This window comes from Palaemon carinicauda, chromosome 1, assembly GCF_036898095.1.
Source record: "Palaemon carinicauda isolate YSFRI2023 chromosome 1, ASM3689809v2, whole genome shotgun sequence".
In the NCBI taxonomy this organism is placed as follows: domain Eukaryota; kingdom Metazoa; phylum Arthropoda; class Malacostraca; order Decapoda; family Palaemonidae; genus Palaemon; species Palaemon carinicauda.
Window position 1 is genome coordinate 69643144 of NC_090725.1, and position 25241 is coordinate 69668384.

Sequence of the window (25241 nt, forward strand, 5' to 3'; positions counted from 1 at the left end):
AGACAAGCCTCACTATTTTCCATCAGCAAATCCTGCTAGCATTAGTTAACTAGCTTATGAATGTAATAAGAATCCCTGCATTACGATATTAATTGTACAGTAATAGTAATCTGTTAATGATTTTCTTGACATTTTATCGACCAACAATTTCAAGTTTGTCTTTAAAACTTTTTTGTTAGCTGATCACCCTAATTATAGCGAGTATCTATGTAAAATATACTAATCTGAGTAAACCGAGAATTTTTAAAGCTATTTGTTCTTAATGTATAAAAATTATATAAATTGCATTTACTTCTGATGACCAACAAAATCAATTTGTTCCGTAACCGAAATACAAACCACGCTATTTACACAGGGTTTACCTTTTAGCGCAGCTGAAATGGCGAGCCATTAGAATTTAACGAGGGTGTAACACCCCCCCGCTAGTTAGCGGGGGGGTAGGGGAGTGGTAGCTAGCTACCCCTCCCCTCCCTCACACACAGATGAATGCTCACTTTCACTTTTGGCTCGGACTGTGGCAGACGTCTCTGTCTTGGTCCTCTCTTGGCAGCCATTGTTTGTTTTGTCTTTACTTAATCGCTTACTTTTCATTTACTCAATATATATGTAAACATGTTTTCATGTTCGTATACTGTACATATTTGAGTATAGAAATCAGTAAGTTTCCTTTTCAGATTTGTGTGTGTAGTGTACTTATCCACGTGGTGTCCTCGGCAGTTGGCCGCCACGGCATTATGGGTGGCGATCGAGTTTGACTTATGGCTTTCTCTCTCTCTCTCTTGAGGTCGTTCACCCTTTTACTACGTGTTACTACGCCCTTGTAGCTTCCTTTCCGTGTGGGGGGGTTGCTACGCCGTATGTTTGTCTCAATTAGTTTATGAATCTAATTGTATTTGTTGATTTTTCAGCTTTGTAGAACGATTCCTTTCGGGGTTTTCGTTCTTTCTTTAGTGTTCATTCATTTTTAAGTTACATAATTACATAGTTACATAATTATAATTGTTATAATTCTGATTTGGTTACAGCTCTCCTTCCGTGAGTGTAAGTGGTTGTGAGGGCACGTGTCTGTTGTGTAATTCTTGTTTCCTTTCCCTCGGGATTCCTCTTCGGAGCCTTCCCGGGGGAATGAATGTGTACTAATGTTTTTTTGTTTTATTTTTTTACAGTTACCGATCTAGTTCGTTTCTGTAATATGGCAACGGTGTGAGCTGTCTTGTTGAGTCCTGGGGATTCGGCTGTTGCTGCCTCCCCCCTTGTGTTTTCGTCAGGGGCGTGTCTCCTTCTACTGGAAGTACTCCCGTGACGACGGACAGCTCTCCAGTTCATTTTAGAACTCTCAGGAGGCTTGCCTCCTTGGGCAGGTAACTTTCCTTCCGAGGGAAGTTTTTCCTGTCCAGGCTTGAGTTTTTCCCCTTATGGAGGGTTCTCCTCTTGCCTTTTTTTCTTGGGACTATGCTCTTGGTGCTGAACGGTCTCACCTGCAGTTTCGCTCAAGGGGCTGGGCAACTGCAGGAGCTCCTCTTCGGAGGATTGCTCCTTTTAGGTCACTGCTGACCAGTCTCTTCTACGAAGTGTTCCTCTTTCGTTCGCGAGAGAGTACACTCATAGAGACTCCTCTTCGGAGGTTTCTTCTGTTGCTGTTGCTGTTGGCTCCCTCGCCGTAAGGCCCACCGTCCGCCTCGTCGTAAGGGCCTCTCATCTCCCTATAAGGGTGCTTGTGGCGCCTTTTTGAATCTCCGTTTGCAGCCTACAACTCCTTTTTCTCGATCTCCCGCCTTGGTGCAAATGGACAGCAGTCTGATCTCGTCTTCCGACGGGCAACGGTCTTCCCGACGGACAACGGTCTTCCCGACGGACAGCAGTTTTCCGACGAACATCAGTCTCCCGGCGGACAACGATCCCTTCGGGGCAAAGGGTTGCCTCCCACGGGGGTTCTTCCCTTGCGTGTCAGGGTTTCCCTGCGCGCCCTTCTGCTGTGTTCTCTCCTGCTCCTGCTCAGTGTTAACGCACAGGCGCTCTTCTGCTCATCAGCGCTCTCCTGTTCGTCAGCGCTTTCATGATGATCATCCCTGCTGTTCCTGTTGGTTCCTGTTACGCGCCCTGTGCGCCCACGTTCGCCTCGCGATCTAGAACTTCGGTTCAGGTCGGGGTCAAGGACTCTTCTTCTATGCGCAGGCTTCCACGCGTAGCCTTCTGCTCGTCAGCGATCATCAGCTCACCAGCGATCACCTGTCTCTCGGCGATCTCCGGTTCGCCCACGTGTGTTACAGCCGGCACGCCAACGTTCTCCAACTCTTCTGAAGGAACATGGTTCACCAGCTACTAGTTCACCTGCGCATGCTGATCGCCATCGCGCGACCCTCAACTGCGGATGCTGATCGCCATCGCGCGACCCTCAACTGCGGATGCTGATCGCCATCGCGCGACCCTCAACTGCGGATGCTGATCGCCATCGCGCGACCCTCAACTGCGGATGCTGATCGCCATCGCGCGACCCTCAACTGCGGATGCTGATCGCCATCGCGCGACCGCCCACCTGCGGATGCTGATCGCCATCGCACGACCGCCCACCTGCCCACCTGCGGGTGCTGATCGCCATCGCGCGACCGCCCACCTGCGGATGCTGATCGCCATCGCGCGACCGCCCACCTGCGGATGCTGATCGCCATCGCGCGACCGCCCACCTGCGGATGCTGATCGCCATCGCGCGACCGCCCACCTGCGGATGCTGATCGCCATCGCGCGACCGCCCACCTGCGGATGCTGATCGCCATCGCGCGACCGCCCACCTGCGGATGCTGATCGCCATCGCGCGACCGCCCACCTGCGGATGCTGATCGCCATCGCGCGACCGCCCACCTGCAGAGGCTGATCGCCATCGCGCGACCGCCCACCTGCAGAGGCTGCTCGCCATCGCGCGACCGCCCACCTGCAGAGGCTGATCACCATCGCGCGATCGCCCTCCTGCACATGCTGCTCGCGATCGCTCACCTTCGCATATTGCTCCCCAACGCACGATCGCTCACCTACGCATGCTGCTCGACCATCGCGTCGGCATAACACAACGCGCCATCGCCAACCTGCGCGTTAGCGCTCACCAGCTCACCACCGATCGCTTGTTGATCCATATCGCCAGCGGTCTTCCTCGCCCACGCGGCAGCGCGTTTCCTCGCCATCGCGCTAACGCTTGCGTTCGCCGCCTCGGACTCGCGCTCATCCACCTGCCCACCCTCACGACCGCTCGCCCGCGCGTCTACGCTCATGCGCGTCCGCGCCCATGCTCTCCAATGTTCGCCCACGCACGAACCAACGATTTTCCATCACGCGGACGGATGGTGTTCCGTCGCGCGAACCTACAGTGTTTCTTCGCACAAACGTCGGCTTATTTCTTGCAGTATCCATTGCTCGTCTATGGGTTATCGCTCGCCGACCACCAGCTCTCGCCCTTCCTACCACGCTCGCCCTCCTTCTGCGCTCCTTCGCTCACCTTCGTTTGCGTTACCGCGCATGGGCGCTTCCACGTTCGCCCACGCGAAAAATCTTTGAATTACCGTCGCGCAAGCTCCAGGGCGATTGCGACCACGATTCCCAATGGGGTTGTCGCAGCATGGCCGGCCTGGCGAGTTCTTCTGGAGCGTATTTCCAGAACACGGCCTCACCCCGTAAACGCAGAGCATGGCACTTGCAAGAATAGGAGAAACTTAAGGGAGATCTGAGCAACACTCCTCTTTCCTGAACCTGGTTAGCCCTTCCCCGTCATTCCCTGGAAGTATTTTTGGCGGGGGGCTTTCCGTTCGAGATTTCTCCATCGGACAAGGGGTGACTGCTTACCCCTTCCTCTGGGAGCTTACCAGGTTCTTTCCCTCCTCGGTTACGGCCCGAGGTTTGGTTCAAGGAAGCTACAGGAAGATCATGGGTACTTTCCTCCTCTCGAGCTCAGGCACCTTGGCCTTTCGTCGTTAAGTATCTAACTTGCGGACAAGCTCGATGTTGTACCATCTGGACGCTCTGACTGAGGGCTTCCTTCGGGTGTCTCATCTGTGGAGGTCGACGACCTCAGACACCCTTCCATGCTTGAGAAGAGTTTGTTTGTGCCCAAGGACAGAGACTTAGACAGCGGCTGTGCGGAGGAAATCGACTTCCGTTTTCACTCCTCCAAGGCGCTTTCTCCAGACTCTGCAGGGCTCCAGCGCCCTTTTCTTTCAATCACGTCGGCCTAAGTTATCGGCTACGACAACTGGGACAAGGTGTCCAATTGCAGTTTCCTCCTGTCAGGAACAGATGGCACGGGAGACTCCCCCGGGGGGGCATAGTCCTAAAAGGAGTTCACGAACTCTAGGATTGCAGGTTTTTCTCTGGGAGGATGCTTAAGGTTACTCATCCGAATGACAGCTTCCCGATGTCCATTCCCGCACAATCTCTGTGATCAGCCAAGGATATCGCGCCTGCCGTCTCTGTCAGCGAATTCAGTGTCTCTGAACCTCTATGCCATAGCGTCAGCAGAGTTGCCCGGTTGGGCAGAATGATCCATACCTTAGGCGAAGGTCTTCCTTAGGATTATCGACGGCTTCACCCCCGGCCTCTTTCGATCCTTTCTTGTAAGAAAGGATCTGAGAGGGGATGTCCTTAGTCGACCTCTCAGCCTTGATCAAGTTTGTCGAACAAACTTCGGCCAGCGTAGACCAGCAGAATCGATCAGACTGGTAACGAGGCGACAGGACTCCTTAAACCCTGGATCGGAAGGACGGGTACTTTCAGTTTCCATTCCTTCCATCTTCCAGGGTGCTCGTCGAATTCAGCCTAGACTGCAAGTATTCCTGCTTATGATGCAGTGTGGCTATCCCGCCATGTTTCCCCAGAGAACTCTCCCTGCCTTCCTCTTGGCCGCTCAGGTGCAGGCTTCCGCCTCCTCTGCTGTTTGGAGGGCTGGTCAACTCCGGTAGGCTCGGGTTTGACCTTCTTCAGCGCCGGGACAAGCTTCCGGATGCTTACCACGAGTGTGGGCTCATGGTATTTTGCTTGGAGCCTTCTCTTCCTCTGCCTCAACATCTGGAGTATCTGGCCATGATATTGAGTCAACGGCCTTACCACGTTGGAAACCCCGCTTCTTGTCCGTCCAGCGAGGTTAAGCAACGTCGGTACTTGGATGGGTGACCACCTGGGGACGCCAGATTCTGTTACCACATCCTCCGAGCCTTCCTTTCGGTTGACTGTGGCAAGACTGAGGAGAGTCGCAGTACCTGTTCTCAGTCAAGCAGAGCTTTCAGCCCTATCTTGGAACGTTTCCTAGTTCTCCTTTCCTCATTGACCCGTCTATAGTCCGAACGGTCGCCTCAGGATAAGGTCCATGTGGGGCGATCCAAGTTCCGGTGGCTTCAGGCAATGTTTAACCGGCCTTCCTGGCCCCTATGGGACCAGCGGAACTATTAGACCTGCAATGGGTGTTGACCTATGGAGCCTCTTGATGGTAGTGGATATTCTCGTCCTTTCCCCACATTCTTGATGCTGTTCTCGGACTCGTCAAAGGAAAGGGGGGGGCATGTTCCGGTCCAGGCCTATGGTCAAGACCTGAAGGATACCTCTCCATCATTCAGGCAGGCTTAGGGGCCTTAGTCTGGCCCCTCTACAGATCCTACAGCTCCTGCCGAGTCGCCCCGTGCGCGTCGACTTCATGATTCTGGCGTACTCTAACCAGCAGGGGACGCATTTTCACACCTTCACCTCTTGCAGTAGAGATACCGGGATGATTGAGATTCTCTCAATACCACCATCGGCTCTCTCATTCCAGGCAGGGGAATGTTCTCTCAGACTATCCGAGCAGAGCCTCGTAGAGAGAGTGTACCTGGGGGTCTTTGACCTTGGGTAACCAGCAAGTATTGGTCTGGGGGACCTGATCGCGACAGCTTGGAACCTCAAGCTTCCGCTATTCTTCCCCCCAGTCTCAGACCCCGAAACTCTGCAAGATGCATTCCGGTGATGGTGGGACAACTTCGACACCTGCGTCTTCCCTCCCTTTTGTCTGTGGACAATGGGTCTCAACAAGACCAGGTTGTCTGTCAACCTTTCAATGGGAGAGCTCCACTGGGACTATGCGCAGAACGGTTTCTGGACCCTCTGCATCCCCTGACGGAACTCCCGGGAGAGCTTCTCCCACGGCGCAGACTACTCAAGCAACCACACTGCGACATCTCTCCCGAACCGGGGCGTCGCTTCGGCTTCATGCCTGGAGACACTACGCCTCCTACTCAAGAAGAGACAACCCGCTACAGTCGCGGTACGGAGGTCGCGTCATCTGCGATAGTCATCCACAGGGGTCTCCCAGGCAAAGTGAAGAGTCTAAGGTGGTTGGTGCCGTGGGAGATATACCTCTTCCCTTGAGGCCTCTTCTCCAGCAATAACGGTCTTATTGACTTTCAGCGGGAGGAAACTCCTTTCCGCTCTCGGCAATGAAGCCTGTCGCTCAGCCTTTCCCTGACCTTCAGGCTTAAAGGAATAACTTTTTCCTGCCCGCTGGATCTATCCTCGCTCATGCGAAGCTACGATCGTCCCTGCCCTAGTCGGAGGAAGACCTCCAACTTGGAGCATGGCTCGGACTTTTAGTCCTTTAAGAGATCTTCTCAAGACCCTTTACGACAGGCCTCGGATTGTATTCGTATTCCGCTTTGGGTCTCCTGCTCACTCTGGCCACGGCCAGTGTGTAAGTAATCTTCTTGGTCTCTTACGACTCCCCCCTTCTAAGGAAGAGGGGAAGGCAACATTCAGGCTCACTCCTGAGTTGTTGGCTAGACTCAGAATCTGGGGGTCCCGGCCCTTCGGTCCGATTCATTCAAGATTTCGAGTCTCCATTCTGTATCTGATGTCCCAAGACCTTCTCTTTCTTGCCAGTAAAGGAATCGAGAGGTTAGCGCTGGGAACAGCTGCAGTTTGTCCTCAGTTGCAGCCGATTTGGGAGCACAAGGAGGACATGGGGGAGAGTCACCAGTATACCTCTTCAGCCCGGACTCAAGGACATTCATCTCGGCCTGTCTCCAGACCCTCCCCTGTCACGTCGCCCTACAGCACGATGTTGGATACATCGCAACGTCCCTCGCCTTCGAGTAATACTACTCTGTGACGCAGGTGCTACAAGCTGGAGTCTGGAAGCGTCTAATGACCTTCGCAGCCCGCTTCCTGCAGGGCGTGACCCACGGGAGTCTCGATACGTTTTCTATCGCTCTGTGGTGGCTACACAACAGCTGGTCTAACCTCAGGCTCCTTTTTGGACAGGTAGCAGAAGGTTGAGGGCATTGTTATCAGGTTTTAGTCTGCATGAACGAAAGAAGTATGTCTGGCCCTTTCTTCTTTCTTCATCATCCCCTCTACGGGGAAGCAGCATCCTGGTCTCTGCATAGCTGACCTCGAACCTCTGCAGGTAAACTATGCTTCCTTGTGTTCCGAGTATTGAGTCAATACTGTCGCGTCCCCCATACCCTGACGAGGTGGTATTGGGAACGTCCTAACCCAGAGTTCCTTCGGGAACTCCAGGTCAACTGCCTAGGACGGGTCACACTTCTTCCTTCACACACAAGCTTACGTAGGCCACATGGTTCCTTGCGAAGCAAGGAACTTGTGAGGTGCAGGGACTCCTTTTATCGAGTGCTACTCACTCGGATTCTGAGTCCCCGGGTAAAGCCAAAGCCAGTATGGCTGGGGACTTTCCACCCTACCTAAGGGGTAAGTCACCCTGTGTAAATAGCGTGGTTTGTATTTCGGTTACGGAACAAATGACAAATTCGAAGATAATTTGTATTTTTCCTAACCATACAAACCTTAGCTATTTACACACATTTGCCCGCCAGCCCTGTCCCCCAAGACAAGTGAAAGTGAGCATTCATCTGTGTGTGAGGGAGGGGAGGGGTAGCTAGCTACCACTCCCCTACCCCCCCGCTAACTAGCGCGGGGGTAATACACCCTCGTTAAATTCTAATGGCTCGCCATTTCAGCTGCGCTAAAAGGTAAACCCTGTGTAAATAGCTAAGGTTTGTATGGTTAGGAAAAATACAAATTATATTCGAATTTGTCATTTTGTTCTTACATTATTACACATTTGTGCTAAAGGTTTCTATTTTTGATAAGTAGGACATCAGGCTAAATAGTGAGATTTTTTATTACGCTATCAAACCAACAAACATTATCATTAAAGGAAATATTTAATGCAAAATCTTTTTGAAATTAATGCCAAATTAAAAATTTTAATCCTAAATAAAGATAAAGCATTTAATTACTGTTGTATCAATTATACCGTGTAAGCTAGAACGTTAATCAAATTGCCTTTATGGGATACAGTACCAAAATGTTTGGTAAAATTTAGATGTGTATTTTTTTTGTTGAAAAAATAGACTTGCCTACGTTGCGAAACATCCAAAAGCTATGATGGTACTGTAGCTACTATCGAGACATTAGTATCGTAAATATTAGCATTGCATAATTGTGAACTTTTAATTTTTTTCTGCATTCCATAATTCCATATTATAGCTGTGAATACTGTATCACCTAAAATAATGGTCAGTAAAAGTTGTTTTTCTATATAAGGACAATCTATTAAAAAAAAAGAAGTTTCAAAATTGGATGAACTATAAAAACAATGATAAACAAATGCTGCACAACATTTATTTTTCATTTTCAAATTACAGTACTGTGATGTACTGCAGCTGGGAATGTCATTGACAAAACAACAGTTAAGATGTTATTAGTAAGAAATTGCTCTTTTTCTCATAAATAGCTTGTTTATTTATCCATTTTATGACTCATTAGAAAACACTAATCATAGATATACAGTACAGAAAAATAAATTTTCTATTTCATTTTAAAAAGTAGAAGTAAGATTCAAAATTAAAAAAAAATTAGTAAGCGCATAAAAAGATGATTAAATCCTTGGACTTGAAATGAAAACAAAAAAATTTAAATATTGCCGACATATTTAACAACTACGGCTGACGATCATTTGATCAGAATGTCAGCATATATATGATAAGAAAAAGTATTTAGACTTTCCGCCTTAACCTCTTTGCTACGACAACGTCGTTATACGTCAAAACATGCCTGTTAATACACCATAATGTCCGGATACATCATTATCACCATTATTATTATTATTATTATTATTATTATTATTATTGTTATTATTATTATTATTATGATGATTATTATTATTATTATTACAAGCTAAGTAACAAAAGAGTTTAGCACATGGTTGTACATCACACACAATTCACACCCAGGAGATTTAAAAAAAAAAATCCTCTTTTATAGTTTATATATAAAAGATCTGATTTAATGTTGTTACTGTTCGTAAAATATTTTATTTTCATTGTTCATGATGTCTCATATACTGTAGTTTATTCATTTCCTTTGCTCACTGGGCTATTTTTCCATGTTGAAGCCCTTAGGCTTATAGCATCCTGCTTTTCCAACTAGGGTTGTAGCTTAGTAATAATAATAATAATAATTAGCCCCTCCTCCTTATTCAGCCAACCAACAGTCTTTGGGCTTCTAGCCTTTACTTCTGAATATGTAAGAGCTATTTAGGACGTTTTTCGTTACCAATAATAATCACAGTGCTCTCTCTGGCCAATGGCAACATTCCCTGCCCGAGGCATTACTCAACCCCCCCCCTCAACACCCCCAGCTTGGAGATGTAAGATCCTCCTATCTCGCCTCATAACCAAACAAAATACTTGCAATTCTAGTCCTTATTCTTGATTATGTAAGTTCTATTTATATATTTTTATGTTGGCATAGTGTTCAAAGCCTCTCCCCCTCTGACTACCACAAGTCTTACCCACAACGAGACAAAAACGTTTTGCCAGTAATACAAGTTGTTGACACATGACGAGATTTATCTTTCTTATTTTATTCATTTTTACTCAATTATTATTCCTACAAAATATCATTGTCTCTCATATATTTCAAATTATTATTGTTCATTGTTTTCACAAGTAAAAGTTGGCTACTGGCATTATTTCCATTTATTTCCATTCTACGCAGTATTCGCCATGTTCTTACATGTGCAGTCTCTATTTCCAAGCTCATGAAATACCCAGAACAGGAATGATGCAGTTTATAGTAAGAGTCACACGGAAGATGGAATGATAGATGTACGAACAAACCTTATGTCCAATGAACTAAATTTATATTTCTCTCTCTCTCTCTCCCTCTCTCTCTCTCTCTCTCTCTCTCTCTCTCTCTCTCTCTCTCTCTCTCTCTCTCTCTCTCTCTCTCTCTCTCTCTCTCTCTCATAACAAGAAAATTAAATAATGATATACTCTACAGTAAGAAAATACTGATAAAATATGACTTAGATGATTGCCTAATCCTGACGCATCATGATAGATCTACGGAAACCTCACTTTTTAAGTTCGACATACAGTACTTCCAGGTCAGTCCCTATCTTGGTCGTAAGTTGACAACTACTTGTAAAACAAGTTTCTAAAAAGTTATTCTATTATCACTTCACAATGAATGGAAAAAATATTTCGGTTTAGAGTGAAATACAATGGAAAATAAAGCAAACTTTTGAAAAACTATTCTGTAATCAGCAGTAAAACAAATAAACTTGTAAATGTTGGTTATTAATGAGTAAGTGAGCAAGTATATCCGATAATGACAAATCTCGTATATAGCTTGAGTAGCGGATCCGCGGTCTCATAGTCAAAGAGAAAAGTGTAAATTAAGATTTTGATACTGGTAACATGACCTATGCCACTTATGATTGTTCGACTTACGACCTGCCTGTGATGACTTCACAAGTCTGTCAGAAATAGTACACTAATAGGGCAATTATTTCATTAGGAAAAAAGAAGTATTTTTCTTTTTAATTTTTTTTTTTTTATTATATACAGTATCCATTTTAAATATGAGATATACAGCCATACCTCTATTTGTGAAGGAATCTGCTTACAAAATTTTCACGCTACGAAACGAGATGCGAAGATTTTTCTAACTCACATTACAAAAACATTTTCATGATGCGAAAAGAGATTTTCCAGCCAGGCCGAGAATAAAAAAGTGACTTATTAAAAAGAAAAAAATGGATTCAATCGATAGAAAATGTATATCTATAGTAAGGGTAACAATAAAGGGATTTTGACGAAGGAAAAATCTATTTCTGGGCGAGGGACCTGTGTCGCCCAGTGAAATGCTCCTTATAGCACCATTTCTATGGTATAAATACTGCTAAATATACCAGAGAAAAATGTTGCATGGAATGCTAGGAATATACCCAGCTCGCTCACCCTTATAGGGTGTCGGTATAGTAACTGGGGCGAGTAAAAACCACTATCAGAGGTCCCTTACCAAATAGTCTTCTCCTTCCTCAACATCCCCCATTACTACGAGGTGCTGTTCTACATCCGACTACTGCCCGCTACTACGGCTACTCCCCCCCCCCCCCACCACCACCACCACTACCGCTACCCATGATTCTTCCATCATTTCTAACTTAGCACTGTGATAGTCAACATGCATTCTTGTGTTCGAACCTTTATTTTGTGTTTAGTGAAGATGTCTGAGCTTCTGGAAACTCTTATTATAAGATGTAATGTGGTGATTTTGTAGGGTTTGGTACAAATTAAGTGATTTATATGTAAAATGTGACTCATAACACAAAATTTTCACGAAACGAAAGCCACTCTAAAACGATTTAATTTCATGTTGTGAAGCATTACCGTATTAAAAAACGTTTTAATATCTGTCAAGTCCATACAGTGTCATATTTCTGGCAAAGCCGTGGAAAACGAGCGGGCATTCAGGCTATTGATTAATGTTAGTATTCCCATAATCAAAATATCGAGTAACAATACAAAGTATTTCATGAGTCTGTATCTGAGGTTATAAGTACTAAGTAGCATAGATTACATTAGTGTCGGCATGGACTCATGCAAACAGAATTAGTCTGACTGGTATTTAGACGACTGTCTAAGGTCACTAGATACCCCGGCGCATCAGATTAAGTTAGGATATGCGCCCATGAGATCAGAGGAGTTATTGATACGTAGCCTTTAGGGAAAATCTCTCCATTTCAAATTTTAGATGCTAGAGTTTAAAATTGTCGAACCAACTTTACTGCGCATTATTTGCAGGAATGCACTCCTAAGTCTTTAGATATGTTTTCATTGGGACTTGTGATTTCTGCTTAGCAAATAGTGTAGTTATTTTAGTTCCTTTACAGGACCAAAAGTATCATGTCTAAGATACCAGTTACAATGTTTTGAGTGAGTGTCTGGCCCTTTTCATTTCTTCTTCCCCTCCCTTGTAGGTATAACTGTTGAAATCCTATGTAGCTGGATGGATGTAGAGATAAGTAAGCCACACCAATTGCTAGCAGTTTTTCTATTACTGTTAAATAGACTTGTACATTCCACCAATCTCATGAGGGAAGGATAGATATTTATCGGCTAATCCATCAATTTGTATATGACTTACTAGTCTAAGAAAGAGAGGTTTGCTTTTAGTACCATCCTTGGTTGTTTGGGCCGTGAAAGTGATGGCACTTTTGACCTTGGTTTGCTAGGTGTCTGGGATGCTATTTTTTGTACCTTATCAGGTCCGAGCATAGCTATCTTTGGATTTTAGCCAGCCAGTTTGGTAATAGGGACTTCTTCCAACCTAAGGGTGAGTCTGTTATTGAGGGACGAAGATTTAAATTTATGTAGGAACAAATCACAAGTTTGAGAATAATTTGTATTTTTCCTAACTTTACAAACCTGAATCCTTTAAGTTAAGATTTCTGCCTTCACTTCCCCCAAAAGGGTTGTGGTAGCTGATGTGGCAACGTCTTTAACTGGTGAATGCTAGACAGGTTCAATTCCCGCTCATACTCTTTAGTTTCTTTGGTTGCTGCAACCTCACCATCCTTTTGAGCTTAGGATGGGGGTTTGGGGGAGCCTATAGGTCTATCTGCCGAGTCATCAGCAGCCATATCCTGGCCCTCCTAGGTCCTAGCTTGGGTGGAGAGGAGGCTTGGGCGCTGATCATATGTATATACGGTCAGTCTCTAGGGCATTGTCCTGCTTGATAGGCAATGTCACTGTGCCTTGCCTCTGCCATTCATGAGCAGCCTGTAAACCATAAATCTTTAAATGCTATCAGAATGATTGTTCAGTGTATTGGCAAAACAAGTAGGGTTTCACTGCCACCAGCCAGTAACTACCTGTGGTGACATTTCAATATAAATGTCAACTGCTGAGTTCCAGCTGCGCTTAAATCATCTTCCTATTAAAAGACAGGTTTATATAGTTAGGAAAAATAAAGATTATTTTTTAAATATGAATTTAGACACCACTTAATCATCAAAAAAGTGAATATGAATTAGAATTTCTTTGATTTCATGTTATGTAAATAATAATAATCAGAATAAGATTTTTACAGTTGTATTACCCATTATCTGAATATGAAGTACAATATCTAATGGAGGCGAAACTAAGACTGATTTAGGCCATTTTTCTCTCAAGTGTTCATTGGTACTGTTCTGTATGTTTTAGCATCTTTTATTCATGAAAGAAATTTACTTGCAGGTCAAGATTAAAGAAAAGTGATGGCCAAAGTTTTGGAAATGAAGTTTACCGAATTGTCTTTGAAGAGGACAGACCTGAGAAGCCTCCGTTGTTTGGTGATAGATATAATTTTTTCCTGGAGGGGGTTGTAGACTGTCCTGAATTTTTAGTTCACCCTGAAACTTTAGAAAGGTAAGTGCTTCATATTTTCAGGGTTTTGTAGCAATTAGGTTTATACGGTGCTGTAATTGTATGATCTATGTGTATCTGAAGTATGTATGGGAAGCATGTTACCAGTGCTAACAAAATGAGCTCTATTGTGGTATCATAAAATTGAAAAACCAGTTCTAAGCATTTTCTTCTAAAAGAATGTTTTGAAGTTTCCTTCACAGTCGTTGCTACACAAATACAAACCATCGTCCTTTAATAGGAGTATGATTTTGGCTTGACTACAAACAGCTGTTTGAATTTTAATGTTGTATTAGTAGTTACTGGGGTTCAGAGAATAACCCCTTTACACCCAACAGTCAGTTCTGTATTCACTTTTGATTTTAAATGCAAGCAGCACAGATGTAGTGTGTCCACCTATCTGATTTGGCTGTTTTGATTTTTTTGCCTTCTCTTTTAGAAATAGTGGATAAATGTGAGACAGACCGTTGTGTTCGAGGGATAGGTTAAAGGAAGAGGATAGAATATTTTCTGGATTAATTGTAAATATATGACAGTTTCCTGTGCTACCTACTGTTATCCACTTTATCGTTATTCTTGTTGGGCATTATGTCTGTTGCTGTTATCCCCTCACTAGTGTGGCCTTAGGATAACTAAGTTAACCTAAGGAATTTGGGATGCCTTGGACAATGCTAGTGTTCCGTCGGCGAAAGGTGGTTTTGTTGCCAGCTAGTGCTTAAGGGAAATGGCACCAACCTCCTTCTGCCCCTGGGAGTTCCTAAATGGCTCAACACCTGGTAGTGCTCTCTGCTGATTTGAAGAATTCCCTTTAGAAACAACATCATTGGCTTGCATGACCCCGTTGAAGGCGTACTTCTACTCCCTCCTTTGTCTACTCTTCGTTATGTTTTTCAGATGCTGCTACTTATAGAAGAAAAACAAGTAGAAGATATCATCAAAGAAGTCCAGGAAGATCAACCTATAGTATAGGAAGAGTCGCGTACATATACCCTCCATGCGATCTCAACAGCTAGGGAATATAAGGACCATCCTGGACACAAACTCACAAAGTTAAAAATATTGGCTTCACCCTAGCATTTAGAAAGAACCTGCCAGTGGTGCAAGTTTTAAAGGCAGGAGTTTGAAAACACCAGACAACCTTTACTCTTGGTCTGGTGGTAGCTACTTGACAGATTATGTAGCAAATGTAGCTCTTTGACGGAACAAGAAATGCCTCGTCTAACATAGTTGCTGTAACATTAGCTTTGGTTGAAAGATGGGATGACTGGCCTTTCCCTTACTTCTTCTCCCATTATGCCTGCACCAGTTGTCAGATGCAGATATGCCTTATTATCGAGCAACTTTTCTTTCCAGACGAGTATGGTTAAGTATCCCCCATCCTCTCATACATAAGGGAACATGGATTATGCAACCCCATTTCTCATAATGACCATACATTCATACAACATAGGGATATAGGTTCTTCTATGACTATTCACCAGTTACCTTGTAAGGGCTTCACCTAACACCTACAACATTTTCATGCTCAGACCATTCAGAGATCGGCAGGAGTCATCACCTCTCCTATGTCCTATGCAAGACCAGGTGCTCTGATATTTCCTGGGAAAGTTAAACCAGCCAGTATGGTTTATAGGGACTGCCTTCCTCCTAAGGATCTCATATTATAGGACGAAGTTTTCTACTCTTGTAGGAACAAATCAAATTCTAAAGTAATTTTATTTTCCTAACTAGACAAGCAGGAGTACAGTACTGTACTTGGGATTTTTGAAATTCTGATTGTTTAATTTTTAGGTAGGAGAATGTCTATATTTCAAGTTTCAAGTAGTATTTTTATGAAAATTTGTTTTATTATGGCTAAAAAGTTCTTTTTTAAGCAAGTAAATCCGGTCCCATACACCACCCTTTTCTGACCTGGGTACAGTACTTATTTACTTTTCAAGAATTCCAGAGAAAGATATTTTAGTGTTCCATCTACAGTAAAACCACAATTTTCTGTGATTTCCTGAGAAATAGATTATCAGTTTTCTTATAGTATCTATGGTATATGTGAGTAAACGTTTGCTGCATGTCTCCAAGTATGCTCACCGTACTTCTTTATCTGCTCATTTATATATTTACATCTTTTATGTGTCAGAGATGATACTAAATATGCCAAAAGCAAAAAAAATTTACAGAAAAATATGCAAAGAATATATCATGCTCGCAATGTTTTCCTCATGTGCACACATTTGGTACATATAACATATATATTCCTGAATTTGAGAAGGGGCTCAGCACTCCTTAATAACTAACCATGAAATATGATGATTATGGCCTTAATATCCCCAGTGGTGAGGTAAATTACTGCTAAGAGCCCATACTTATACTTACTATAAAAGTCTACAGTATTCGATTAATATCTACAAAAAAGAAACTTTAAAGCCCAATTTCTCAAAACATTAAATTTTTTGAGAAAAAAAATGCTACTACTTTTATTAATATTGCCCAATTTTTGTCATTCAAGCTTGAAGAGATAGGGAATTTTATAGCCTACAATGTATATTTACTTTTCTAAAAAAGACAAAATTCTTCCATATGAAAAATAGTCTCCTTTGGAAGTGACTTCTATACAATGATAAAATAATACAAAAAAATTCTTTTTCAAATATTTTTTAAAGAAAAAAAAAATTGGTCAAGATTCAAAAAAGTAGTAGAAGTTTGAAAAAGACCCAAAAGAACACAGTTTTAATGGGGCTGAGTCACAGTGTTCAAGTTACGCTTCCCGCCTCAACCACCCATGAGCCCAAAGGGAAAAGTGAGTGAAGAGCTGATTATCGAGTGGGCAGGGCTTACCCTCGACTTGCTAGTAACTATTACTACCATTTTGTAAGTTATTAGGCTCTTTCCAGTTGAGCTGAAATATTCCTATTAAAGGACTTTGGTTAGTACTGTATAGATGGGAAAAATGCAAATTACTTTAGAATTTCTTATCTTTTATTCAATTATATTCTATCTATTACTCAGTACTTTTTATATAAAAGTAATTTTATGTATTGCAGGCTTGCCAACAAATGGGGGCTCAAATTAGTATGGAGAAGAAGTTTTGCAACTGTTTATAATGATGCTTTGAAAGACAGTGATGCACAACGTTTGCTCTCAGTAATGCAAGCTCTCGAGGTAAGTAAATCCTTTATTTGAATTCTTAAAATTTCCTATATTCTTCTGTATTTTATGTACTGAAATATTCAAAATTATGAGCACGTCTAGAAAGTTCTCCATATAGTAATTCCTCGGTGTTTTGACTACTTATGAGAATTGTTCAACTGTTCATCTCCATTGTTCATGTACGAAACAGTTCTATAACTGATTAATATGGAGTATATTATGGAGATTTTTGCTAACTATTGGGCATTGGCCTACCATTCAACACAGACAAGCTATATTAATTCTCCAAGCAGGGGAGAGAACACCCGTGCATATACTGTCTTGGCTGCTGATACCCTCCTAAATGGTGGTTTACCGCCTTTATTAACATACATGGAATATGAGAGAAGACGGTACACAGTAATGTAAACAACAAATGCAGCAGTTCCTATCCCACTGCAGGACAAAGGCCTCAGACATGTCTGGGATTTGGCCATTTTCATCAACACGTTAGCCCCTGCAAATTGGTGATGGTAGAAGACTTTAGTCTGATCACTAACAGAAGACCAACCTAGTATAGGTGGCCCTGACTACTACAGCTTTGCTAATCATAACAATACACAAATCCTTTCACAACAATAAGATATCCCTACTGTAACTTCAGTTTCAACTTGGTCAGGGTTCAAATCCTTGACCTACCAGAAGCTATTATCAAAAAATTAATTTCTCCTTGGATCAATGACCCCGAGGCAGAGCAAATTTGATATTAAAAGGTATTTGTATTTATATGAATAAACAAAAATCACAGGTGGTAGTAATAAATTATCAGAAAAAAACAAGTATTACAAACCCACCAACAGGCTATAATGGTGATGGGTTGGTTTCGATTCTAAGTACAATAGCTGAATTCGACAGGAATATGCTAAGAAGATTTGTGATAAACTTTTATCTCTCTTTGTGGCCTGGTGAGAAAGTGGTAGAGTGTAACTTCAGTTTCGATTTGGTGAGGGTTGGAATCCTTGGCCAACCAGAAGCTATTATCAAAATATGAATTTCCCCGTAGGTCAATTATCCCTAGGCAGTGTGAATTGGATGTAAAGAGTTTTTTTTTTTTTTTTTTGGCTTATATGAAGATATGTATGTACAGTATATATATAAATAAACCAAACATATAGTATATATATATATACTATTACGGCTGGCATGCTAAACAACCTCTTGTATTCCAAACGCACCAGTTTCCTTTAACATTAAATCTGTTACACTTGGAAATGTTAATACCCAAACTCTGAGACAGTTATATAACTCCCAGACAGTAATATATAACACACTGAATATCCAAAGGTCTCTTAAGTACACTTAAAACTGGGTAATTATTCTCAAGACTTATTCAAACAACTCTTACTACGGTTCTTTAACTGGGGTAAGAGCGAATACTAATTTAAACTCTGGTGATTGGAATAATACACTCTTTACAAAAATAAATATATTTATATACAATTTATGTAAATTACAACATTTTGAAAAGAATCCACTTAAAACATATAAATCACTTAAAATATTAAGACAAAAATGTTACGATCTGAAAATTATATGATCACTTGACTTGAAAATAAAGTCTGAATACAAACTTAGATTAAGACAAAAGGAATAATACAATGAAAATTATATAATTACTAATTTCACTTGTAAACAAATATTCAAGTTTGATACTTAATGAAAATAGATAACGAGATCACGATACAAAATCTTTACTCATTATTACTGAGCCATTTACTAAAACTTTACATAATGCCAACACTCGCTACAACACCATGTATTTAAAATCACCTGCCAAATTTACAGCAATGTTCTAACTCAATACACACGATATATGCGGGCACAAATTCACTTTTGAGAGGACATACTATAGGCACTGAACACTTTTAAAACAATAATCTGAGCAATGACTTGAGGCTTGGATTCCCTATCTATCTACGCAACCCTGGGGTCGCCTTATATATGAAACTTAGCTACTTCCAGAAACTTCCAGGAGAGCAAATTCTGGAAAGGGGGAGGTGGGGCTGGGCTAAGGCGTAAGAGTTACCAAGTATTGCGCTCTTGAACACGTATCCACGCAACACGAGACGAATTCTCTGTCAGCTAGCTCCGCCTACTCTTTGTCCCCAAAATAAAAAAAATAAATAACATCTATAACTAGGCTTCTCAAGAATTTTCCAAAGCATATGGCATATTGCGTATTCTCTCACAAACATGACGCAGTACCTCATAAAAATATAAAAGAACATTACGTAAGCCCTCGTTCCTATCTTGTATGGTCACATAAAACTAAAACAGATTATGTAAGACTTTGTAATGAAAATATGTGAAATAAAAAAGTTAATTCTTAAAAATAACGTAAATTTAAATATTCTGACTTGAAATGAAGAATATAATGAAATTAACGATGAAAGTCTTACGTAATTTGCATAATAAACTTACGTCTACACAAGATGTTCTTATCATAAGAGCTGGCTATTCATCTCTTCAATGCACAAATGAAATATATAAATAAATTACGACATCATAAAAATTATATATATATACATATATATATATATATATATATATATATATATATATATATATATATATATATATATATATATATATATATATATATATATATATAAAACCCAGTTTTCTTGTTATTTCATACTGTACGTGCTAAACCTAGGTTTATCATAGATCCAAACTTTAGGGTCAAACTAAGAAAAATTTATTGATTAGTGACTTGATTAATCTTTTAATTATCTATCTAATCACAGGTATATCCAACAAGAGAACAGGTGACCGACACAGATGGTGAATATAGCCATGCACAGGAGTATATGAACAGCAATAGTGGAGGTTCTTCAATTAGAACAATATCCAAGTCCGAATGGGAGGCCATTTGTGAGTATAATGTAGTATTTGTTCCACAATATTTTAGGGCTGCTTTTTATTTTTTCTATTGAGGTTACAGTTGTTAGAAATACCTATTGGTTGCTTCACCAGCCCCAGGATTTATACTCTAGCATAGAATAAAGGATGTATTAAAAGCAAACAAACTCTGACTTCTAATCCCGAGTAGTGGATCTAGGTGGTTATAAGATGAGAAGCCAAAGGAATTAGAAATCACTTAATTATTAATTTATCTTTTATTAAACTACTCAAGTCATGTCTTGCTCATGTTTGCGCATTTGGTACATCAGGTGAATATGTGTGTCTAAGGGAAAAGGGCTCCTTACTGATTAGTAAGTAAGTTTGAAACATGATTATGTCCTTATGATCGTAAGTGGTGCGGAAAATTACCACCAAAAGCCCTTACATATCCATACTAAATTCTATACAATCAATCTCCATATAAAAAAAAAAAAAAAATTGAAGCCAGTTTTCTCAAAACTTGAAATTTTTGTAGATTTTTTTTTTTTTTTAATGACTTATTTTTTCATTCAAACATGAAAAGATAGGCCATTCTTTTGCCTACCTTCTGGAAAATCACTAGCAAATAAAAAAAAAACTTGCATATGAAATATAATTGCAATTGGAAGTGTCTCCTGTACATTGATAAAATTATGCATATGAAAAAATTGAAATATCAAAGTTTCCTCTTAAAAATTTTTTGTATATAGAATTATCTTTCATCAAATGCTTTTTGAATAAAGTAAATTGGCCAACAAACAAAGGAGTAAATACTGTAAAGTTTAAAGTAACCGCAAAATATTAACATTGTTTTAATGGGACCAAGTCACACTCCTCTAGTGTTGTAAATCCATTTTAGTGTGTGTTTTTACTTTAAACTAGTCCTTATCTTCGAATAAAAAATTACTGCTTTATTATTTTTTTTCTTTCAGGTCTCTATCAAGCATGTGTGTTTAGGAAAACATAAAGCCTCCATAGTTGGGGAAAAAGAGAAGTTCGTATATAAGGTGTATTTTTGGGCTCGAGCCATATCATCCTGATGGAAGTTCCTCATTGGCAGCTTCTACTTGGGATATTTCTGCGAGTGATATACCAGAGAAATTTTGCCCTAGAGGTATCAACAGAGTTCTGACCTCTGGAGCGAATATCCCGAGAGATATCATGTATAAATCAGGGACGTGTTAATAACAAGCCATGGCTATCCTTCCCCGAATAGAGTTAACCAAGTCTCAAAGGATAAAGGAAGGACATAGGCAAGTGAGCCGTTACAACTCTCGATCTCAATGTGTTACAACTAACAGGTTTCTTGTTGAACCATTCCCTTTTGCAGCGCCATTTTTGCCATTTACTTGGAGAGTTTCTGCTAGTTTTCTTAGCTTATTGAGTGTTTTTTTTTCATCAGGAATGCTTCAACTTCTTCCTCATTGACTAATTTGTATCCACCCTTTGTTGTGTTGGAGAATATTGCGTCTTCACCCAGTTTTCTTTAATTATGTTGCATGCTTTTATTGTTCCGAAGCTGGCAGGTTTTCGGCGCCATTTATCATGTCGTCAAACATTCAGAAAACTATTTATTTAGTCATTTACTTTAGGAAGATGTTATTTTATTATTCTAAAGTTTGGTATGTATATGGTATCCCCCCATCCTTCCTTGGTGTTTCTTTTATGTATTTTATCAACATTGGCTTAGGCTAGCCTACCCTAGCAGGCAGCCATACCTGGTAAATGTTCACTAGTGCACCACTCTGTTCTTTCACCAAGCCTTACGGCTTGGGTGAGGCCATCTATCCTCCCACGCTGTCGATTCGTCACGACGGGGAGCTGCAGTCTTGAAGATCCTTTTGGGAGTTGGATAGTGTTCTCAGTTACCCTAGGGTGACTGCATTTCCCTTTCCACTTAGCTTATATGTTTGGCAAGGCGGCACAGGTCTCGGGATCCTGTTCCCTGTGTCTACTTATGTTTACCCATTAGAACATCTTATCCTAGTTCTAATGCTGACAAGTAGACCTTGTGTTGCCTTAACCATCATTAGGTTTCTCTCTTAGTCTTTGGTAGGCTATGCTTGGTTGTGAGGACTTGTCCTCTGTGCCCTATCACAGCAATCCCTCTGGGACACTATTGTTGTTTCATGTTGCTGTTGAGCCTTCCTGCCATGCTGCCTCACCATTTTCTGATTCTCCCATCACCACCCCTCCCCTCTTTCCTTGTGCTTATTAGTGTGCCTACTTGTAGGCTATCTCTCCTGGCCTAGGTAGATGAGCTTTTCTCCTCTCCTGGTTGAAATCTCTCTGCCACCTTAAAGTCTACCCTTGGGTGTTTCTCTGCCCCTTCCCTTCCCAGGGAGAGATAACCTGACTGTACCAGAACTATGTTCCGCTTGTCTAGTCATCTCACCCTAGCTTTCGAGCTTTCCCTCAACCTGCTAGGAGGCTAGGCTTTCCTACACAGTTCTCTCATGGTCTAGCCCTATATAGGCCAGAACTATGTTCCTCTTGTCTAGTCATCTTGCCCTAGCTTTTGAGCTTTTCCTTACCTGCTAGGAGGCTAGGTTTGCTTACATGGTTCTACCATGGCCTAACCCTATCTAGGGACAGAGTTGATACCGGTCACTCCTCTGCCACCTTGGCAGTGCTTATCCTATGTCTACAGCCTCTCTTCTTGTGCTATATCCCTCTTGCTATGAAGTCTTGACTCTCTTGCTTGGTTAGCCTATCTAGGCAGAGGTGCCATCTTCTGCCTCTGCTTCCTGTCTTGTCAGCTTGATTTCTTCAAGCAGTGGGTGTGTGTTGGCTCTGGGTCACTCCCTCTGCCGCCTCAGCTGCAGCCTTAGACTAGTCATCTGCTCTTTCCTATCCCACATCTGAGGAACATTGTCCTCTGGAGTTGGTCGATTGGATCCTGCCTGTTTGTCAGTACACCCTTTGAATTTTTAATTCTTAGTGTCCTGGCTGTCTTGTACGGCTCTCATTATCTCATGGGCTGCATCCCCACTTTGTGTAAGTTAGTGATAATGATCAGTTTCTGGGTGTTTCTCTTATTATCTGCCTTTCTCTCCTGTACTTCCCGAGTGTGGACCCTTCCCTTGGGATTGTCCACTCTCACCCCGTTGACTTTACGTGTCTGCCGCCTTGTATCGACATGCTTGGGGGTATTGACAGGTCATTCTTTTCTGGCTACTAGAAATAGTTGCCACCTCCCAACTGCTGCCACTTCGGGGACAGCTGTTGCTGGTCTAGGCAGTACTATCAGTGAACTTGCATTCTTAAGCTGTCCTGATAAACCTACTGTGGAGGTTCTGGTGTTCCTTTGATGTGATCCTTTCCTCCATATTCCTTCCACACCATCATTGTGTTTTGCTTCATAAATCATTCCAGATATTTTAGCTGTTTGGCATGTGTTGTATTATAATTTAGATTTAGCCATTATTTAGGTGTAGGATTAGTCAGGTCCATACTCGCCTACTTCATCAAAAGGGCTGACCCGGGAAGTATTCCAGCGGGTCATGACCTGAGAAAAGTTGCCTCTTCCTAGAATTTTTTTCCAATCTATGTCCTTTGCAGGCTTACAGAGGATGGAAATCTTCAAGTGTTCTTCAAACATTACCTACGTCAGTTGGAAGAGATTAAACACTTCGTGGTAGCCGCTGGCAGTGTGATTAAACCAACTTAAGTGTTGTATATGGACTCTTATAGACTGTATGGTTGGGACTTCTCAGTCTACATTGTGCAAGGGGACTCATGTTCCTCTTTTCAATGTACTATTTAATATTATAAAGAGTCAAAGGTGATATTTTTTTATGTATGTCATGAGTGTTACTATTTTATTACACTGATACATAATTTTGGGGTTTGAAAACTCTGATTTTCTGTATATATCTACTGCATATGTTACAATTGATTACTGTTACATTTATGCATCTTTTGGAAACAATAAAAGACTGTTGTTCCTTTTTGAGTTTCCTTTCATTGGACCTACTGTACAAAATAAAAGTCCTGTACCTCAATTTTTAACCCTCCTTTTATAGACTTTGGTCTTTTCATCTTCTGGAGACAAAGATCTTCACAGTGAGTGGGACTATGACGTTAATTTCCTTTGCTCCTACTTTTTACAAAGATATTGCTTGCTCCGTAGCTTGGTACCATAGTTACCAATGCTACAGGAAGTGTGATTACATATGTACTATGGGGTGTAAAGGGTTAAAACTTTCCTGGCCACAACTGAGAATAATAATTCTCTGGTACACTTCCATCAGGACGACATGGCTCGAGCCCAAAAAAACGATTTTGACATAGGAAAAATCTATTTTCGGGTGAGATAGCCATGTTGTCCTAATGGCCCGCCTGTTACTTTCCATCCCCTCCAAATTCTCAGTGTGGGTTCTCGCATCATGCGATGGCTGCTCCTGGAATGGTTCAACAGGAAACTTATTAGTTGTAACACATAGAGATCGGTTGTAATGGCTCACTTGCGTATGTCCTTCCTTCTACCCTTATTTCGAGACAAGGTTAACTATTCGGGGAAGGATAGCCATGCCTTGTTACTAACATGTCCTGGATTTATCCATGATATCGCTCGGGATATCAACTCTGTTGATACCTCTCAGGTGAAATTTCTCTGGTATATGACTTGTAGAAATATCCCAAGTAGAAGCTGCCAATGAGGAACTTCCTTCAGGACGACATGGCTATCTCACCCAAAAATAGATTTTTCCTATGTCAAAATCCATTATATATACACTATACAGGATACCCATCAGGATGACAGGTCGTGGTAACATTTTGGAATTATAGTAAACTTTTCTTTTTTATATTTGTATATTTTTTACCTGATTCTCTGATTATAACTAGAATGATTCTAGGAAGGAAGTTTAAGTGATGTGTTAGGATATATACTACAGACATGTAAAGTGAAAAATTTAGGAAAGGTTGTAGGAAGTAAAGATAATTGGATCTAAATGGGCCTTTTGAGACAAATAGCCTTTGAAAATGAGATGGGAAGGTGCAATAATCTTAGAGAAATCATAATAGAAAAGCGATACTGTACTGGTACTTCGAGTAAAATCAATGGAAAGACAGTGTATTGTTACTATTGCTTGCCAAACTACAACCCTGGTTGGAAAAGAAGATTGCTACAAGCCCAAGGGCTCCAACAGGGAAATAAATTATATACTGTACGAGTAGTCGTCAACTTACGACCTATGCGACTTACAACTTTTCTGCTTTACTACCACTTTTTCACTGCGATGATGTCACATGTCTGTCGGAAATAGTAAACTATTAGGACACTATTTCCTTAGAAATAATCTATTTTCTTATATAAAAATGAATTAATTTATCTTGGTAAGGTAGTATTTTCTTTAATTGATAATATACAGTATCCATTTTCAAGAAAAAAAAATATATAAAAAAACAGGTTTAAAATCTGTAGAGTTCATTACCTATTGTATATGTAAT

The 25241-nt window shown here is 41.5% G+C and overlaps 1 protein-coding gene across 1 annotated transcript in view; it reads left to right on the top strand.

Moving 5' to 3' along the window:
* Positions 1 to 24595, top strand: part of Rnmt (RNA guanine-7 methyltransferase) — an 87834-nt gene extending 63239 nt beyond the window's left edge. Inside the window, 4 exon segments of the mRNA XM_068381937.1 lie at positions 13554 to 13724; positions 16760 to 16877; positions 19652 to 19778; positions 20720 to 24595. Of these exon segments, the coding sequence (XP_068238038.1) occupies positions 13554 to 13724; positions 16760 to 16877; positions 19652 to 19778; positions 20720 to 20754 (451 nt within the window). The 3' untranslated portion in view covers positions 20755 to 24595.
* Positions 24596 to 25241: the final 646 nt, after the last annotated feature.